Below are 20,126 nucleotides of genomic sequence, written 5' to 3' on the forward strand. Positions count from 1 at the left end.
TGCGACCGCCCCCCCCCGCGCCATTCGGGATCCTCCCTGCATTCCCAAGCCCACCCGGCATCGGCGGCGGCGGGTGTAGGGACGGGTGAGCTCGGGGAGAGCGGGGGAGGAGGCAGGGGTTGTGGGGAGAGAGAGCGCAAGAGACTGAGAGGCAGAGAGAGAAAGAGAATGAGAGAAAAAAACGAGAGACACAGAGAGACAGAAAGAGATAAGAGACAGAATGACAACCACACAGAGAAACAGAGAAAATGCCAGAGAAAAGAGACCTAGAGTCAATGAATGAGCCAATGAGACAGAGAGACAGAAAGAGAATGAGAGACTGGGAGAGACGGAGACAGAAAAATCATCAAAGAGAGGATAAGAAAAGAGAGGATGGGAAGCAGAAAATGTGAGAAAGAACGAGGAAACATCGAGAAGATGGGGGGGGAGTGGGCGCGAGGGAAAGTGCGAGGGAAAACGCGAGGGCGAGGGGCCGGCCGAGGGGAGGCGAGAAGGAGCTGCGCCGGGGGCCTCCGTGCGGGGCAGCGCAGGCGCCGTCGGGTGGCGGCGGACAGGGCGTCCCGGGCGCCGGAGCGCGGGGCCGGGCGGGGCGCAGGGCCCGCGGCGCGGGGAGCGGAGCCGGGCCGCTTACCTGTTGCTGCCGAAGGCGTCGCGCCGCGGGAGCTGCGTGCCTGTCCCTCGGGACTCGGCGCGCTCGACCGGGCGGCCTCTCGAGGCGCCGGCGGCCGCGAGCTGGCACCGGGCGGCTGGAGCAGCGAGAGCGGGGCGCCCGTGCCCGCCCGTCCGGCCGGCGCGGCGCGCTGCGAGCTCTGAGCGGCGGCGGGGGCGCGCGGCGTCTTAAGGCAGCGCGGGGCCCTCACCTTGCGGCGCCCCCCTCCCCCCGGCCCCCGCCCGCGCAGCTGACGCACGAGGCCGCGGGCGCCCGGAGGGGCGGGCGGCACTGCGCAGGGCCCGCTTAGCTATTCTCACCCCGCATCAACGCCCCGGGCGGTCCGAGCTCACTGGAGACCTCAGAGACTGGGGATCGTCAACGGGGCTGATTTTCCTGCAAATGCCATGCCTTTGTAGCCCCCGGATTTCGGGCCAGGGCCGGGCCCCAGACCTGCACAGTTCTTCTGAAGAGAAGCAGAAAACTGGGCCGGGCCCTGGGGCCTTGACCTTGGAAGACCCCCACACACACCCACCCCCCTCAAGTATGAACCGCCCCTGGGCCCGAGAGAGGAAGTGACTTTGATATCACCGATTTGCCACAATTTTCTCTAGCTCCCAGCGAGAGCTAAACGGCAGTTCCTTTCCTCTAGGCCTTGGGAGCATTTCCTCTAAGACAAGCTGCTTAATTATCTACTTTATTATTTGATTGAAGTCTGTCTGTAAGTCAGTCTCTCTCTCTCTCTCTCTCTCTGCCAGGTACTGTGGTAAACTGTTTCCACAGAGAATACCGCCCAATCCTTCCTCCAGCCTTGTGAGATAAGTACTGCTATTATCCTCATTTTACAGAGACAGAAGCAGAAGCCAAGAGAGATTACCCTACTTGCCTAAGTTCAAGTAAATGTTGCACCTGCTCTATTAACCAAGACTTTCTGGACTCTCCCAAACACGTACACATCGAGTGTTTGCTCTTTACCAGGCGGACAAACACCACAATGTAAGTTCACCTGGCCCCCAGAAGGGAGGGTCGTGTCCAGGAAGGTGGCCCAGATGAGGAGTCATTTGCATCTGGTTTCCAAGGGATAATGAAACCTTTTCTAGGCATGACAGAAGGGGAGAACTGTTCTTCTAGAAGGAGATGCACGGGCAAAGAGGGCTGCAGGGGAGAGCTGGGTGCCAAGAGAGGCTGCAGCATGGTGAGTGCCAGCAGGTGAGATGGAAAAATGGGGTAGGGGCAGCTCCTCATGGGCCTTGAATGTCGGTCTGGGGACTTTGGACTTCATCCTGAGATCCCTGGAGGGCCTTTGAGGGTTTGTTTTATTATGCACAGTTTCCAACATGCACAAATATGATGAGAATAATAAAATATCCCCCCCATTGTTCTCACCATCCAATCTTAACAACAATAAATATTTTGCAATTATTGTTCATTGATTTTTAAAATTTTTTTTGAAGGAGGTTTAATAAGTGAAAAAAATCAGGGTATAAAATTATATACTTTTTCTTTTTTTGGCCGTGCTGCCTGGCTTGCGGGATCTTAGTTCCCTGACCAGGGATCGAACCCGTGTCCCCTGCAGTAGAAGCGTGGAGTCTTAACCACTTGACCGCCAGGGAAGTCCCCTAAATACTTTTGTTTAAAGAGGCCTATATATTTTTTATACATGAATTCAGAATATGAAGGCGCTTAAACCAATACGTTAAAGTTATCATCTAGTGTATGATAAGATTAGATATGATTTTAAAAACGATTTTCATTTTTCATTGGTGGTTTTTGTGCAGGGCGATGTGGTAAGATTTCTGTTCTTCCAGGGTCTAGAAGCAGGGCTGGGTTGGGGGGCGAGCTGTTGAATGTAGAAAGAGCAGGAAGGAGGCTGTGGCAGGAGAGAAAGACAGTCTGGACGGGTCACAAGGAGGGGGCCGAGCAGAGACCCATAGAGAGGCCAAATTGACAATGGGGAGCGATAAGGGCAAGGAGGTGTTGGGGAGGGTCTAGGATGACACAAGATTCTGAGTTGGTTGATGGGCCTGATGGAGATCCGCCCCCTCCCCCCTGCACCCCATGCCTTTGGACAGGGAACAAGGCAGGTGTAGAATCAGGCCCCAGGATGCTCTTAGGATTTCAAGTCCTACCATTTGCTGTAGATCACTTGTCTTTTTTTTTTTTTTTTGTCTTTTTGGCTAAGCCTGATTTTATCTTCCCAAGTTTGAATGGTATAAACCTAGTCGTTTTTCTTGGAGACAGTTTCCATGATAATCGCTCACAGTTATTAATTCCTAGCTTCACACTGGCCATGGCTCAGAATCCTGGGTGGCACGCACTGTCAAGTGACAGTTCACTCAGACTCCATATTTTAGAATCACTTGGGAGGCTGTCAAGGTGCGAGAAACGGCCAGAGACAAAGGCCAGTCCAGTCCATCCTGCTCTTTCCTCCTTTTTCACTGTGGTCCCAAGAGTTCCCTGGACTGCTGGGATCCAGCAGGGCACAGGAAGAAAACCTCTAGGTACAGTTAAAGGTGGGTGCCTCAGAGAGGTGGCCTCATGGAATCTGCAGCTGCACCCCTGAGTGCCACGGGACATGATGGGGAGCAGAGGAGTCTGAATGCGATGAGGCCTCCGCAACCAAAGCCAGCCTGCCTGCCGGAGACAGTACGAAAGGCTAGGGAGCCCTGGGGAAGAAATATAAGCCACTTTTCTGTACAGGGAGTTGTTTGAGGGTTGTTAATCCTCAGGTGTCTGTTTCCTCTTTTTTTCCCTCCAGGCAGGAGTAGAGTGGGTGTCCTTGAATTTCAAAGGCATGCAAGTATCAGCATCCCAAGTGGAGGTATGTGGGGGCCCTTGGGGAATGTGGATTTGGCTTCAGGCCCCGCAGGCTCTGATTCTGATGGCCTTGGGAGAGCCCTTCAACTGACAAGCTTTGTTAGATTCTGGGGAGGTTCTTTGGGATGAGACAGGGAGAGTTTGGGATGATGGCTCAAGAAGCCACCTAGTCCATTTCCCTACCTTCATAGTTCTGTAGCAGCAGAGGTAAGATCAGGCAAATGGTATTAATGGGGCAGGGCTGGAGGGCAGGAAGCTACTAGAAAGGCTCTAGGGCCTGATGACAATCACAAGCTGCAACACCAGCCAGCAACGTGCCAGCCTGGTTTTCCCAGACTTCTTCACCTCATCAGACTGCCCCGATGCATGTACCAACTGCCAGGTGAGGGAAGTCAGAGGCCCAGGACCCAGCCAGGTATCGGTTCCAGTAACAATGGGAGTGCAAGAGTCCTTGAGCACCTGCCGCATGCCAAGCCCTCTACTTGCTTTATCCTATTTAATCCTTGAGGAGACTCTACAAGTTAGAGATTAATACAGTATTTTTAGAATCCAAGACATCATATACCATTAAGAATAAAAAGCTGCAAATTTAACCTTCACACCGCTGCTGGCAATATGCATCTTGATTTTAAAGATGCTAAAATGCGAAAAGAAATGTGCTTTAGAATCAATGTATGCCAGTACCCTCCCTGTCCTTACAGAGAGGTTAAGTAACTTTACCCAAGGTCACACAGCAAGTAAGTATTGGAGCTGAGAGGTAAAACTTGTTCTGACTCCAACGCAGGGGCATTTCCTAGGCTGCTTCTTGGAAGGGTCAAGAGGCAAGCCAGAAAGAAAGGCTCCCAGAGACCCAGCCCAGACAAAAATTTTGAATCCAGATGAATTGCAAAAATTGTGGGAAGACAAATGCAGTTGCAGTGATAATGGCTTCTTTTTGTAAGATACATGGTTCCCATAGGTGGTGAAATGACTAAAGTAGCCAATCTAAATTCTAAGTCACACTCCTTCCTGCACAGTGAGTTCATAATAAGTCAGTGGGGAAAAATATATGGTTTTGTTCTGGAGTGCCTACCCACGGGGGTATTTAAGTTTTTCAGTGTTATGAGCTGCTCTGGTATTCACTTTAGTCTAACCCTAGGGGTTGTGTTTGCAAAATTCACTTGAAATTAAGTACCATTTGGGTGTGAGCTAATATTGCCCACTTTGTGGGCTTGGGCAGGACAGAAGGTCTAGATTTCAAAGCTATAACTATCCAAATAAAATGGTTTGGAAGAGAAAATCAGCAGAAAATAACTGAATGGAATAAAAATAAAGAGCAGGAGACCTGATTTCTAGTCCTAATTCTGTGGCTAGAATTAGGTGTGTGACTTTGGGAAGATCTGCTCCTCTGTCTGATCTCAGTTCTGTTAATCCACCAAATCTGGTGGGGTAGGTGTTAGGTAATTTCGAAGGATCCTGTCAGTTTTTGACTGATTCCATCTATTTTATATCTGGGTGTTATTAAAAATCCCCAAACTAATCCAACTCAACTATTTAAAAACTGAAAGCTGGACCTCTGCTTCTGGCTGTGAAAGAGTAACAGGGACTGGATTTATCCTTCCACCTTAAACAACTAAAAAAGTGGGCAGAATATATGGAATGATGGTTGTCACACACTGGAAAACAGGAATGCAGGACAGTGGTCTTCAAGAAAAGGGAAACAAATGAGGTGAGCCCTACAATTGCCCCAGTTTACTACCTAGAGAAAGTTTACCAGCTGGGAACCCAGGCTGAACCTAGGCATCTGCCTAAACTGAGGAGACAGAGGTCAGAATTCAGGGAGGTAAGTAAGAGTGGCAAGAATTTGCAAGGTAATGTACCAGAGAGGAGCCTCCCAGAGAGAGAGAGCTCTTGAGAACTGTAAAAGGTACCCCTCAAATCTTTGACTACATGTGAGGAAACTACCCAAGGCTGGGGAAAAAATGACTCAAAAGGGGTAGGTGGAGTGATTTCTAGAGCTCATACAGGGCTGGGAATAGTTCAGTTTCTCAATAGCCAGAGAGAAGAAACTTCATAATGTACAGGGCATCAGACTGAGTACTCAGAGAGGATTGCCTCAGCAGTGGAGCCAAGTTAACCTTAGTGTAAAGTTTGTTCTGGTCCCACATAGCAAAGCTTAAAAGCAAGCTTTGAAAGGGTTGAGCTGTTTCCAAGTATCTTTACTGTAACTCAAACCAAGGCTCAGAAATATTTAACGGAGTACAAAAATCTCTAGCACACAACAAGGTAAAATTTCCAAAGTCTGAATTCCAATAAAACATTACAATGTGTGCAAAATAGGAAAATATGACCCATACTGAGAAGAAAAGTCCTTTAATAGAAATAGACATGGATGGGGATGGAAGAAGGTATTCCACACAAATGGAAATTAAAGAAATAGACATGGATGGGGATGGAAGAAGGTATTCCACGCAAATGGAAATTAAAGAAATAGACATGGATGGCGGAATTGGACGACAGACAGTAAAATGGCTTAAAAATATATTTCATATATTTAAGAAGGTAGAGGAAAGCAATAGGCATGTCAAGGGGAGACATAGAAGATAGAAAATAGATTTAAATCTTACTTCTAGAGATAAACAATATAATTTCTGAGATAGAAATACAATGGATAACATTATTAGCATGTTAGACACTGCAGTAGAAAAGTTTAGTGAACTTGAAGACATAGAAATAGAAACTGTCCAAAATGAAACACAGAGAAAAAAAGATAGAAAACAAAGTAAGCAGAGAAATAGTGAGCTGTGGGACAATTTCAAGTGGCCTAATATATGTGTAAGTGGAGTCCCAGAAGAAGTTAGGGAGACAGAAATATGATTTGAAGAGATAAAGGCTGAAACTTTTCCAAATGTAATAAAAACTATAAGCCCACAGATCCAAGAACCTCAACAAAACTCAAGCACAAGAAACATGAAAACCATACAAAGGCACATCATAATACTCCCTGTTTCTCCATAAATCCTTGCCATATAGTTGATGAGGATATTTGGAAAAACTATAACTTTCATACACTGCTTTTGGAATGTAAAATAGGACAGCCACATTGAAAAAGAGTTTGGCTGGTTAAGAAAATATTAAATATACACTGACCATATAACCTAGCTTTTCTACTCCTAAAAGAAATGAAAGCCTTTGTCCATGCAAAGATGTACATGAATGTTTACAGCACCCTTATTTGTAATAGATAAAAACTGGAAACAACTCCAGTGTCTATCAACAGGTGAATGGTATATTCACACCTCGGAATACTATTGGGTTGGCAAAAAAGTTCATTTGGATTTTTCCACATCTTACGGAAAAACCTGAACAAACCTTTTGGCCAACCCAATACTTAGCCCAAAAGAGAACAAATTGTTGATATAGATGACAACGTGATGAATCTCACAATAATTATGCTGTGAAAGAAACCGCACAAAAAAGAGTACATACTGTGTGATTTCTGTTACAGAAAATACCAGAAATGCAAACTAAAGTGACATAAAGCACATCAGTGGTTGCCTTGGAGCGGGGGAAGAGAGGGACGGGGTATGAAGAATCTTTTGGAGATGACACAAATGTTCATTATGTTGATGGTGGTGATGGTTTGTGGTGTATGCCTATGTCAAAACTCATCAACTTGTACTCTTCAGATACGTGCAGTTTAATCTACATGTATTATACCTAAATAAAGCTGTATGTAAAAATAAGTCCCTGAGGGAAAAAAACCCCAAAGCGAATGGTTTGTGTGTCCAGGATCCCACCTCCAGCATTAGAACACTCACCTTTCTCTAAGGGAACCATCAGGCCTCCCAGCACCCCGTCTTGGCTCTCATCAGTGTACCGTTGTGTTTTAGTAATCGGTGTTCTTGCCCCACCTTCCCTCTGTGATGGGAACACAATGTGAACTCTTCCCAAATGCTTACAGAGTTGTGTCCATCCCTTCATGGCAGGCTAGCAGCTCTCATTTACTGAGGATTTAACAGTGTACCTTGCACTTGAACTCTCCCAGATCATTTAATGAGCACTGTGATCATTTGCCTCACTTTATAGATGGGGAACCAAAGGTTTGGAAAGGAGCTGTGGCTTACTCAGAGTCACTCTGGAACAGGCAGGGCTAGAATTTGAATTTAGGACTGACTCTGAATTTACAGCCTGGGTGCTTAGCTGCTACACTGTTTTGCTTCCCTATCCTAAGCAATTCTTTAAAATGTAACACTGATATGTGAGGAACTCTATATGCCTTATCTCATCTAATTCTCCAGCAATCCTGTGAGGTGGCTATCGTTAATATTCCTTATTTTATAGATGAGAACACTGAGGCTTAGAGAAGCTAAATAATTTGCTCCAAGTCACCCCAATAGCATCTGGATAACTTCAGAGCCCACTCTCTGTAGCTGCTTTGCCTACTGTCATCCTCAGGGCAGGAAAGACTTAAACCCTCTCATCTTTGGAACCACACTTAACTCTTCTTGAGTCAACTTGCCCAAAGGCTCTAGAGTTTCACAGCATAACTTTGGTGCAGTGTCAGGTGCCAGGAGCATTGGAACGGCCTACCGCGTTCTACAACGCGTATTCCTTGAGTGGAGGGCTTGGGTGGCTAGAACCAATGTATCACCGATTAGTATTGAATATTCAAAGTACCAAACACTTCAAACCTCCCATGGCTCTGCATTAAATATTAGGGGCTGTGGAGTTTTCAACAGCGAATTTGTATTTTGTTTTTCATTGAATTAAGACTTGGAGGTTTGATTCAAAGCAATGAGCTTGATGGAAGTTAAGAATCAGAAGGGAGCTGCGGAGCCTGTGGGTTGACCAGAGAAAGACAGTTCCTCAAGTGTGCTCAGGTGCCTTCCTCGAACTGTTAGTGTTGCTTTTTGGCTGTAGACATGGGGCCAAAATGCCTTAAAATGGAGTTGACAGAAAATAGGATTATGTTTCTACGTTTAGGAAAATATTTCTGCTATGCTCAGATATCAGCATTAGAGGGGGAGAAATCAACGTCTTCAAGCCAAACAGTAATGACCATATAAATTTTAGAGCTGTTGCTCAGAGGAATGCAAAGGGTGGCATTTTTCTAGAAGTTGCTCATGTGAAATTCTTTAAAAAGAGTGTTCTGTGGTACAGTGTAGTAGAGACAGTCTAGAGACAGTCTGTACTGGTTTGTGAGAGCTGGTGTACTGGTTTGTTCCGTTTTCAGGAATTTTGCAAGTGATGGTTAAAAATTAAATTACATAAACATACAGTTAAATGAATTACATTCAAAAAAAGGTAATAAATACTCAAAACACATCACTTCCTAATTGTTTCATCACCTTGGCTATTATCTGTTATCTTGAGATTATTTAAGTCCATTGTATGTGTATATCGCAAATACTTTATTATACTGTAATGCCACACATCTCTGCACAACTCCACGTTGACTGACATCATATTGGTCACCTGAAATTGCCCAAGGGAGTACTTTTACCACGGAAATCATCAAACACTGCAAATTAGGACATTTTTCTCTGAGAGCCAGATGTTAAACCTTTACTGACACATCACTGTCTGTAGAACACATTATTTTTATCTATATAGCTTTATTGAGGTATAATCCACATGCCACACACCCACCTAGTGTACAACTCAACTGATTGGAGTATATTCACACATATGTGCAGGCATCACCACACTCAATTTTGGAATATTTTCATCACCTCAAAAAGAAGCCCTTTAGCTAACAGCCCCTTATCCCGCATTCCCCACCCCTTAGCCTTAAGCAATCACTAATCTATTTTTGGTCTCTAATTTATTAGATTTACCTGTTCTGGACATTTCATATAAATGGAATCATATAATATGTTGGCTTTTGTGACTGGCTTCTTTCACTTAGCATAGTGTTTTCAAGGCTGATCCACGTTGTGATGTGTGTCAGTACTTCATCCCTTTTTATGGCTGAATAATATTTCATTGTATGGATATACCACCTTTTGCTTATATCTTCATCAGCTGATGGACAGTTGAGCTGTTTCTACCTTTTGGCTTTTGTGAATAGCGCTGCTATGAACATTCATGTCCAAGTTTCTGTTTGAACATCTGTTTCCAATTCTTTTGGGCATACGCCTAGGAGTGTAATTGCTAGGTCATATGGTGATTCTGTTTAATTTATTGAGGATCTGCCAAATTGTTTTCCACAACAGCTGCACCATTTTACACGCCCACCTGTAGTGTATTGGGATTCCAGTTTCTGCACATCCTCACCAACACTTGTTATTCCCCCCCACCCCCCGCTTTTTTTAAATTATAGCCATCCTGGTGGATGTGAAGTGGAATCTCATTGTGGTCTTGATTTGCATTTCCATAAAGACTAGTGATGTCAAGCATCTTTTCATGTGTGTATTGCCATTTGTATATCTTCCTTGGGGAAATGTCTATTCATATTCTTTTGTAGAGCACTTTTAAAATATCTCTACTACTCATAACAACCTTGGAAAGTATGTGTCATGATTCCTATCTTACAGTTGAGGTAACCGAGACTCAAAAAGATTAAGCAACTTGCTTAATTTGTACACAGCTAGAAATGGAGGGAAGTGTGAATGTGTCTGGCTCGAAAACCTGTACTCCCTCCATTACACCACACTGTTTCCAAGACCCTTGATCTGTCCACTGATACGTCAGTGCTAATGCTCTTGATCAGTGGCCGTGCTCCTGGTGAAGTCCTCTGGCCTGGGTTCTAGTCCCAGCTCTGTACCTTGGCCTCCATATCCTCATCTCTAGCTGGATGACCTCTATGTCACTCCATTTGTCTAATAGTAGAGTTAGCCCTTTCATGTTGGATGCAGATGTCCCAAGGATTTGTACAAAGGAGGCTTGATTGCTCGGTGTGTTATTTTGAGTGGTTAATGGGATTCTTTTTCTCGGAGCATTATGTTGCACTTGCCTACACCAACGCTCACCTGCTTCTTTTCAGCCCACTCACCCAGCCTCTCAGCATCTTCTGCAGTTTAATCTAAAGAGCTTAACATATTACTACCCAGAAGGGCTGGGTGTTGCCTGGAAACGTGAAGTTTTTACTAGCCTGACTTTCTATTTTTTTTAACATCTTTATTGGAGTATAATTGCTTTACATTGTTGTGTTATTTGCTGCTGTATAACAAAGTGAATCAGCTATGTGTATACATGTATCCCCATATGCCCTCCTTCTTGCGTCTCCCTCCCACCTTCCCTATCCCACCGCTCTAGGTGGTCACAAAGCACCGAGCTGATCTCCCTGTGCTATGCGGCTGCTTCCCACTAGCTATCTATTTTACACTTGGTAGTATATATATGTCCATGCCACTCTCTCACTTCGTCCCAGCTTACCCTTCCCCCTCCCGGTGTCCTCAAGTCCATTCTCTAGTCTATGTCTTTATTCCTGTCCTGCCCCTAGGTTCTTCAGAACTTTTTTTTTTTTTAGATTCCATATATACGTGTTAGCATACGGTAATTGTTTTTCTCTTTCTGACTTACTTCACTCTGTATGACAGTCTCTAGGTCCATCCACCTCACTACAAATACTTCAATTTCATTTCTTTATATGGCTCAGTAATATTCCATTGTATATATGTGCCACATCTTCTTTATCCATTAAAGTGTCAATGAACACTTAGGTTACTCTGTATGACAGACTCTAGGTCCATCCACCTCACTACAAATAACTCCATTTCATTTCTTTTTATGGCTGAGTAATATTCCATTGTATATATGTGCCACATCTTCTTTATCCGTTCATCTGTCGATGGACACTTAGGTTGCTTCCATGTCATGGCTATTGTAAATAGAGCTGTAAGGAACATTGTGGTACATGACTCTTTTTGAGTTATGGTTTTCTTAGGGTATATGCCCAGTAGTGGGATCGCTGGCAGTTCTATATTTAGTTCTTTAAGGAACATCCATACTGTTCTCCATAGTTGCTGTTTCAGTGTACATTCCTACCAACAGGGAAAGAGGGTTCCCTTTTCTGCACACCCTCTCCAGCATTTATTGTTTGTAGAGTTCTTGATGATGGCCGTGCTGACTGGTGTGAGATGATATCTCATTGTAGCTTTGATTTGCATTTCTCTAATGATTAATGATGTTGAGCATCCTTCCATGTGTTTATTGGCAACGTGTATATCTTCTTTGGAGAAATGTCTATTTAGGTCTTCTGCCCATTTTTGGATTGGGTTGTTTGTTTTTTCAATATTGACCTGCATGAGCTCCTAGTGTATTTTGGAGATTAATCCTTTGTCAGTTGCTTCATTTGCAAATATTTTCTCCCATTCTGAGGGTTGTCTTTTCGTCTTCTTTCTGGTTTCCTTTGCTGTGCAAAACCTTTGAAGTTTCATTAGGTCCCATTTGTTTATTTTTGTTTTGATTTCCATTTCTCTAGGAGGTGGGTCAGAAAGGATCTTGCTGTGATTCATGTCATAGAGTGTTCTGCCTATGTTTTCCTCTAAGAGTTTGACAGTGTCTGGCCTTACGTTTCGGTCTTTAATCCATTTTGAGTTTATTTTTGTGTATGGTGTTAGGGAGTGTTCTAATTTCATTCTTTTACATGTAGCTGTCCAGTTTCACAGCACCACTTATTGAAGAGGCTGTCTTTTCTCCATTGTATATTCTTGCCTCCTTTATCAAAGATAAGGTGACCATATGTGCGTGGGTTTATCTCTGGGCTTTCTATCCTGTTCCATTGATCTCTATTTGTGATTTTCTGCCAGTACCATACTGTTTTGATTACTGTAGCTTTGTAGTATAGTCTGGAGTCAGGGAGCCTGATTCCTCCAGCTCCGTTCTTCTTTCTCAAGACTGCTTTGGCTATTCGGGGTCTTTTGTGTTTCCATACAAATTGTGAAATTTTTTGTTCTAGTTCTGTGAAAAATGCCATTGGTAGTTAGATAGGGATTGTATTGAACCTGTAGATTGCTTTGGGTAGTAGAGTCATTTTCACAATGTTGATTCTTCCAATCCAAGAATATGGTGTATCTCTCCATCTGTTTGTGTCATCTTTGATTCCTTTCATCAGTGTCTTATAGTTTTCTGAGTACAGGTCTTTTGCCTCCTTAGGTAGGTTTATTCCTAGGTATTTTATTCTTTTTGTTGCAGTGGTAAATGGGAGTGTTTCCTTAATTTCTCCTTCAGATTTTTCATCATTAGTGTATAGGAATGGAATAGATTTCTGTGCATTAATTTTGTATCCTGCTACTTTACCAGATTCATTGATGAGCTTCAGTAGTTTTCCGGTAGCATCTTTAGGATGCTCTATGTATAGTATCATGTCATCTGCAAACAGTGACATTTTTACTTCTTCTTTTCCGACTTGGATTCCTTTCATTTCTTTTTCTTCTCTGATTGCTGTGGCTAAAACTTCCAAAACTATGTTGTATAATAGTGGTGAGAGTGGGAAACCTTGTCTTGTTCCTGATCTTAGAGGAAATGATTTCAGTTTTTCACCATTGAGAACGATGTTGGCTGTGGGTTTGTCATATATGGCCTTTATTATATTGAGGTAAGTTCCCTCTATGCCTACTGTCTGGAGGGTTTTTATCATAAATGGGTGTTGAATTTTGTCGAAAGCTTTTTCTGCATCTATTGAGATGATCATATGGTTTTTATCCTTCAGTTTGTTAATAAGGTTTATCACATTGATTGATTTGCATATATTGAGGAATCCTTGCATTCCTGGGATAAACCCCACCTGATCATGGTGCATGATCCTTTTTTTTTTTTTTTAACGTTTTTTTTGGAGTAAAATTGCTTTACAATGGTGTGCTAGTTTCTCTTTTATAACAAAGTGAATCAGTTTTACATGTACACATATCCCCGTATCTCTTCCGCCTTGCATCTCCCTCCCTCCCAGCCTGCCTATCCCACCCTTCTAGCTTGTCACGAAGCACCGAGCTCATCTCCCTGTGCTATGCAACTGCTTCCCACTAGCTATCTATTTTACATTTAGTAGTGTTTATATGTCCTTATGTACACTACCACTCTCTCACTTTGTCCCAGCTTACCCTTCCCCCTCCCCATGTCCTCAAGTCCATTCTCCAGTAGGTCTGCATCTTTATTCCCGTCTTGCCCCTAGATTCCTCATGACCTTTTTTTTTTTTTTTAGATTCCATATATATGTGTTAGCATACAGTATTTGTTTTTCTCTTTCTGACTTACTTCACTCTATATGACAGACTCTAGGTCCATCCACCTCACTACAAATAACTCAATTTCATTTCTTTTTATGGCTGAGTAATATTCCATTGTATATATGTGCCACATCTTCTTTATCCATTCATCTGTCGATGGACACTTAGGTTGCTTCCATGTCCTGGGTATTGTAAAAAGAGCTGCAGTGAACATTGTGGTACCTGACTCTTCTTGAATTATGGTTTTCTCAGGGTATATGCCCAGTAGTGGGATTTCTGGGTCATATGGTAGTTCTATTTTTAGTTTTTTAAGGAACCTCCATACTGTTCTCCATAGTGGCTGTATCAATTTACATTCCCACCAACAGTGTATGAGGTTTCCCTTTTCTCCACACCCTCTCCAGCATTTACTGTTTATAGATTTTTTGATGATGGCCATTGTGACCAGTGTGAGATGATCGTATTGTAGTTTTGATTTGCATTTCTTTAATGATTAATGATGTTGAGCATTCTTTCATATGTTTTTTGGCAATCTGTATATCTTCTTTGGAGAAATGTCTGTTTAGGCCTTCTGCCCGTTTTTGGATTGGGTTGTTTGTTTTTTTGATATTGAGCTGCATGAGTTGCTTATAAATTTTGGAGATTAATCCTTTGTCAGTGGCTTTATTGGGAAATATTTTCTCCCATTCTGAGGGTTATTTTTTCGTCTTGTTTATGGTTTCCTTTGCTGTGCAAAAGCTTTGAAGTTTCATTAGGTCCCATTTGTTTATTTTTGTTTTCATTTCCATTTGTCTAGGAGGTGGGTCAAAAAGCATCTTGCTGTGATTTATGTCACAGGGTGTTCTGCCTATGTTTTCCTCTAAGAGTTTGATGGTGTCTGGCCTTACATTTAGGTCTTTAATCCATTTTGAGTTTATTTTTGTGTATGGCGTTAGGGAGTGTTCTAATGTCATTCTTTTACATGTAGCTGTCCAGTTTTCCCAGCACCACTTATTGAAGAGGCTGTCTTTTCTCCACTGTATATTGACCTGCATGAGCTCCTAGTGTATTTTGGAGATTAATCCTTTGTCAGTTGCTTCATTTGCAAATATTTTCTCCCATTCTGAGGGTTGTCTTTTCGTCTTCTTTCTGGTTTCCTTTGCTGTGCAAAAGCTTTGAAGTTTCATTAGGTACCATTTGTTTATTTTTGTTTTGATTTCCATTTCTCTAGGAGGTGGGTCAAAAAGGATCTTGCTGTGATTCATGTCATAGAGTGTTCTGCCTATGTTTTCCTCTAAGAGTTTGAGAGTGTCTGGCCTTACATTTAGGTGTTTAATCCATTTTGAGTTTATTTTTGTGTATGGTGTTAGGGAGTGTTCCAATTTCATTCTTTTACATGTAGCTGTACAGTTTTCCCAGCACCACTTATTGAAGAGGCTGTCTTTTCTCCATTGTATATTCTTGCCTCCTTTATCAAAGATAAGGTGACCATATGTGCGTGGGTTTATATCTGGGCTTTCTATCCTGTTCCATTGATCTCTATTTCTGATTTTGTGCCAGTACCATACTGTCTTGATTACTGTAGCTTTGTAGCATAGTCTGAAGTCAGGGAGCCTGATTCCTCCAGCTCCGTTTTTCCTTCTCAAGGATGCTATGGCTATTCAGGGTCTTTTGTGTTTCCATACAAATTGTGGAAATTTTTGTTCTAGTTCTGTGAAAAATGCCAGTGGTAGTTTGATAAGGATTGCACTGAATCTGTAGATTGCTTTGTGTAGTAGAGTCATTTTCGCAATATTGATTCTTCCAATCCAAGTACATGGTATATCTCTCCATCTATTTGTATCATCTTTAATTTCTTTCATCAGTGTGTTATAATTTTCTATATACAGGTCTTTTGTCTTCCTAGGTAGGTTTATTCCTAGGTATTTTATTCTTTTTGTTGCAGTGGTAAATGGGAGTGTTTCCTTAATTTCTCCTTCAGATTTTTCATCATTAGTGTATAGGAATGGAATAGATTTCTGTGCATTAATTTTGTATCCTGCTATTTTACCAGATTCACTGATTAACACATATATATGGAATTTAAGAAAAAAAAAGCTCTAGTACTTTTCTCGTAGCATATTTAGGATTCTCTATGTATAGTATGATGTCATGTGCAAACAGTGACAACTTTAATTCTTCTTTTCCAATTTGGATTCCTTTTATTTCTTTTTCTTCTCTGATTGCTGTGGCTAAAACTTCTAAAACTATGTTGAATAACAGTGGTGAGAGTGGGCAGCTTTGTCTTGTTCCTGATCTTAGTGGAAATGGTTTCAGTTTTTCACCATTGAGGACGATGTTGGCTGTGGGTTTGTCATATATGGCCTTTATTATGTTGAGGTAAGTTCCCTCTATGCCTACTTTTTGGAGGGTTTTTATCATAAATGGGTGTTGAATTTTCTCGAAAGCTTTCTCTGCATGTATTGAGATGATCATATGGTTTTCCTCCTTCAGTTTGTTAATATGGTGTATCACATTGATTGATTTGCATATATTGAAGAATGCTTGCATTCCTGGGACAAACCCCTCTTGATCATGGTGTATGATCCTTTTAATGTGCTGCTGGATTCTGTTTGCTAGTATTTTGTTGAGGATTTTTGCATCCATGTTCATCAGTGATATTGGTCTGTAGTTTTCTTTTTTTGTGTCATCTTTGTCTGGTATTGTTATCAAGGTGATGGTGGTCTCGTAGAATGAGTTTGGAGTGTTCCTCCCTCTGTGCTTCCTCGACTTAGTTAACTATTTCCTTACCCATATTAGGGAAGTTTTCAACTATAATCTCTTCAAATATTTTCTCAGTCTGTTTCTTTTTCTCCTCTTCTTCTGGGACCCCTTTAATTCGAATGTTGGTGCATTTAATATTGTCCCAGAGGTCTCTGAGACTGTCCTCAATTCTTTTCATTCTTTTTCCTTTATTCTGCCCTGCAGTAGTTATTTCCACTATTTTATCTTCCAGGTCACATATCCGTTCTTCTGCCTCAGTTATTCTGCTATTGATCCCTTCTAGAAAACTTTTAATTTCATTTATTGTGTTGTTCATGATTGTTTGTTTGCTCTTTGGTTCTTCTAGGTCCTTGTTAAACGTTTCTTGTATTTTCTCCATTCTATTTCCAAGATTTTGGATCATCTTTACTATCATTATTCTGAATTATTTTTTAGGTAGACTGCCCATTTCCTCTTCACTTGTTAGGTCTGGTGGGTTTTTACCTTGCTCCTTCATCTGCCGTGTGTTTTTTTGTCTTCTCATTTTGCTTAACTTCTTGTGTTTGTGGTCTCCTTTCCGCAGGCTGCAGGTTCGTAGTTCCTGTTGTTTTTGGTGTCTTCCCCCAGTGACTAAGGTTGGTTCAGTGGGTTGTGTAGGACTCCTGGTGGAGGGGACTGGTGCCTGTGTTCTGGTGGATGAGGCTGGATCTTGTCTTTCTGGTGGGCAGGTCCACGTCTGGTGGTGTGTTTTGGTGTGTCTGTGACCTTATTATGATTTTAGGCAGCCTTTCAGCTAATGGGTGGGGTTCTGTTCCTGTCTTGCTAGTTGTTTGGCATAGGGTGTCTAGCACTGTAGCTTGCTGGTCATTGAGTGGAGCTGGGTCTTGGCATTGAGTTGGAGATCTCTGGAAGATTTTCGCCATTTGATATGTCGTGGAGCTGGGAGGTCTCTTGTGGAGCAGAGTCCTGAAGTTGGCTCTCCCACCTCAGAGGCACAGCCCTGATGCCTGGCTGGAGCATGAATATCCTGTCATTCACACGGACCAGAATAAAAAGGGAGAAAAAAAGAAAGAAAGATAAAATAAAATAAGATAAAATAATAAAATAAGATAGTTATTAAAATAAAAAGAAAATAATTATTAAAAATTTTTAAAGTAATTTAAAAAAAGAAAGAAAGAAAGAAGAGAACAACCAAACCCAAAAACAAATCCATCAATGATAACAAGCACTGAAAACTGTACTAAAACATAAAACCAAAAAAAGAAACCTACAAAAACACGGACAGTCAGAACCCTAGGAGAAATGGTAAAAGCAAAGCTATACATCTTTGGTTTTGCTATCAGGGTGATGGTGGCCTTGTGGAAAGAGATTGGGAGTGTTCCTTCCTCTGCTGTATTTTGGAAGAGTTTGAGAAAGATAGGTATTAGCTCTTCTCTAAATATTTGATGGAATTCGCCTGTGAATCCATCTGGTCCTGGGCTTTTGTTTGTTGGAAGACTTTTAATCACAGTTTCAATTTCAGTGCTTGTGATGGTCTGTTTATATTTTCTATTTCTTCCTGGTTTAGTCTCAGAAGGTTGTGCTTTTCTAAGAATTTGTCCATTTCTTCCAGGTTGTTCATTGTATTGGCATATAGTTGCTTGTAGTAATCTCTCACGATCCTTTGTATTTCTGCAGTGTCAGTTGTTCTCCTTTTTCATTTCTAATTCTACTGATCTGAGTCTTCTCCCTTCTTTTCTTGATGAGTCTGGCTAATGGTTTATCAATTTTGTTTATCTTCTTAAAGAGACAGCTTTTAGTTTTATTGATCTTTGCTATCGTTTCCTTCATTTCTTTTTTCATTTATTTGATCTGATCTTTATTATTTCTTTCCTTCTGCTAACTTTGGGGATTTTTTTTGTTCTTCTTTCTCTAATTGCTTTAGATGTAAGATTAGGTTGTCTATTTGAGATGTTTCTTGTTTCTTGAGGTAGGATTGTATTGCTATAAACTTCCCTCTCAGAACTGCTTTTGCTGCATCCCATAGGATTTGGGTCGTCGTGTTTTCATTGTCATTTGCTTCTAGGTAGTTTTTGATTTCCTCTTTGATTTCTTCAGTGATGTCTTGGTTATTTAGTAGCGTATCGTTTAGCCTCCATGTGTTTGTATTTTTTACAGTTTTTTTCCTGTAATTGATATGTAGTCTCATAGCGTTGGAGTCGGAAAAGATACTTGATACGATTCCATTTTTCCTAAATTTGCTGAGGCTTGATTTGTGACCCAAGATATGATTTATCCTGGAGAATGTTCCATGTGCATTTGAGAAGAAAGTGTAGTCTGTTGTTTTTGGATGGAATGTCTTGTAAATATCAATTAAGTCCATTTTGTTTAATGTATCATTTAAAGTTTGTGTTTCCTTATTTATTTTCATTTTGGATGATCTGTCCATTGGTGTAAGTGGGGTGTTAAAGTCCCCTACTATGCGTTACTGTCGATTTCCCTTTTTATGGCTGTTAGCATTTTCCTTATTTACTGTGGTGTTCCTATGTTCGGTGCATAAATATTTACAATTGTTATATCTTCTTCTTGGATCGATCCCTTGATCATTATGTAGTGCCCTTCTTTGTCTCTTGTAATATTCTTTATTTTAAAGTCTATTTTGTCTGATATGAGAATTGCTACTCCAGCTTTCTTTTGATTTCCATTTGCATGGAATATCTTTTTCCATCCCCTCACTTTCAGTCTGTATGTGTCCCTAGGTCTGAAGTGGGTCTCTTGTAGACAGCATATATATGGGTCTTGTTTTTGTATCCATTCAACCAGTCTATGTCTTTTGGTGGGAGCATTTAATCCATTTACATTTAAGGTAGTTATCGATATGTACATTCCTATTACCATTTTCTTAATTGTTTTGGGTTTGTTGTTGTAGGTCTTTTCCTTCTCTTGTGTTTCCTGCCTAGAGAAGTTCCTTTAGCATTTGTTGTACAGCTGGATTGGTGGTGCTGAATTCTCTTAGCTTTTGCTTGTCTGTAAAGGTTTTAGTTTCTCTGTCGAATCTGAATGAGATCCTTGCTGTGTAGAACAATAGTGGTTGTAGGTTCTTCCCTTTCATCACTTTAAATATGTTCTGCCACTCCCTTCTGGCTTGCAGAGTTTCTGCTGAAAGATCAGCTGTTAACCTTATGGGGATTCCGTTTTATGTTATCTGTTGCTTTTCCCTTGCTGCTTTTAATATTTTTTCTTTGTATTTAATTTTTGATAGTTTGATTAATATGTGTCTTGGCGTGTTTCTCCTTGGATTTATCCTGTATGGGACTCTCTGCACTTCTTGCACTTGATTAACTCTTTCCTTTCCCATATTAGGGAGGTTTTCAACTATAATCTCCTCAAATATTCTGTTAGGCCCTTTCTTTCTGTCTTCCTCTTCTGGGACCCCTATAATTCGAATGTTGGTGCGTTTAATATTGTCTTGGAGGTCTCTCAGGCTGTCCTCATATTTTTCATTCTTTTTTTTTATTAGGCTCTGCAGTAGTTATTTCCACCAGTTTATCTTCCAGGTCGCTTATCCGTTCTTCTGCCTCAGTTATTCTGCTACTGATACCTTTTAGAGAATTTTTAATTTCACTTATTGTGTTGTTCATCATTGGTTGTTTGCTGTTTAGTTCTTCTAGCTCCCTGTTAAACGTTTCTTGTATTTTCTCCATTCTATTTCCAAGATTTGGGATCATCTTTACTATCATTATTCTGAATTCTTTTTCAGGTAGGCTGCCTATTTCTTCTTCATTTGTTAGGTCTGGTGGGTTTTTATC

At 41.5% G+C, this 20,126-nt stretch overlaps 1 protein-coding gene across 4 annotated transcripts in view; it reads left to right on the forward strand.

The window, feature by feature from the left end:
- Window positions 1-42: 42 nt before the first annotated feature.
- LOC307180894 (uncharacterized protein) overlaps window positions 43-20,126 on the forward strand; it is a 64,460-nt gene continuing 44,376 nt past the window's right edge. Inside the window, exons 1-4 of one of the 4 annotated variants that reach the window (XM_079911454.1) lie at window positions 43-85; window positions 1,408-1,645; window positions 1,750-1,844; window positions 3,408-3,470. In XM_079911454.1, the coding sequence (XP_079767580.1) occupies window positions 1,752-1,844; window positions 3,408-3,470 (156 nt within the window). In that variant the 5' untranslated portion in view covers window positions 43-85; window positions 1,408-1,645; window positions 1,750-1,751. Of the gene's footprint in view, window positions 86-1,329; window positions 1,646-1,749; window positions 1,859-3,407; window positions 3,471-20,126 lie in introns of those variants that run through there. The other 3 variants (XM_079911455.1, XM_079911456.1, XM_079911453.1) reach the window with 3 other exon arrangements.

The sequence above is a fragment of the Stenella coeruleoalba genome, assembly GCF_951394435.1.
Source record: "Stenella coeruleoalba genome assembly, chromosome: X".
Taxonomy (NCBI): Eukaryota; Metazoa; Chordata; class Mammalia; order Artiodactyla; family Delphinidae; genus Stenella; species Stenella coeruleoalba.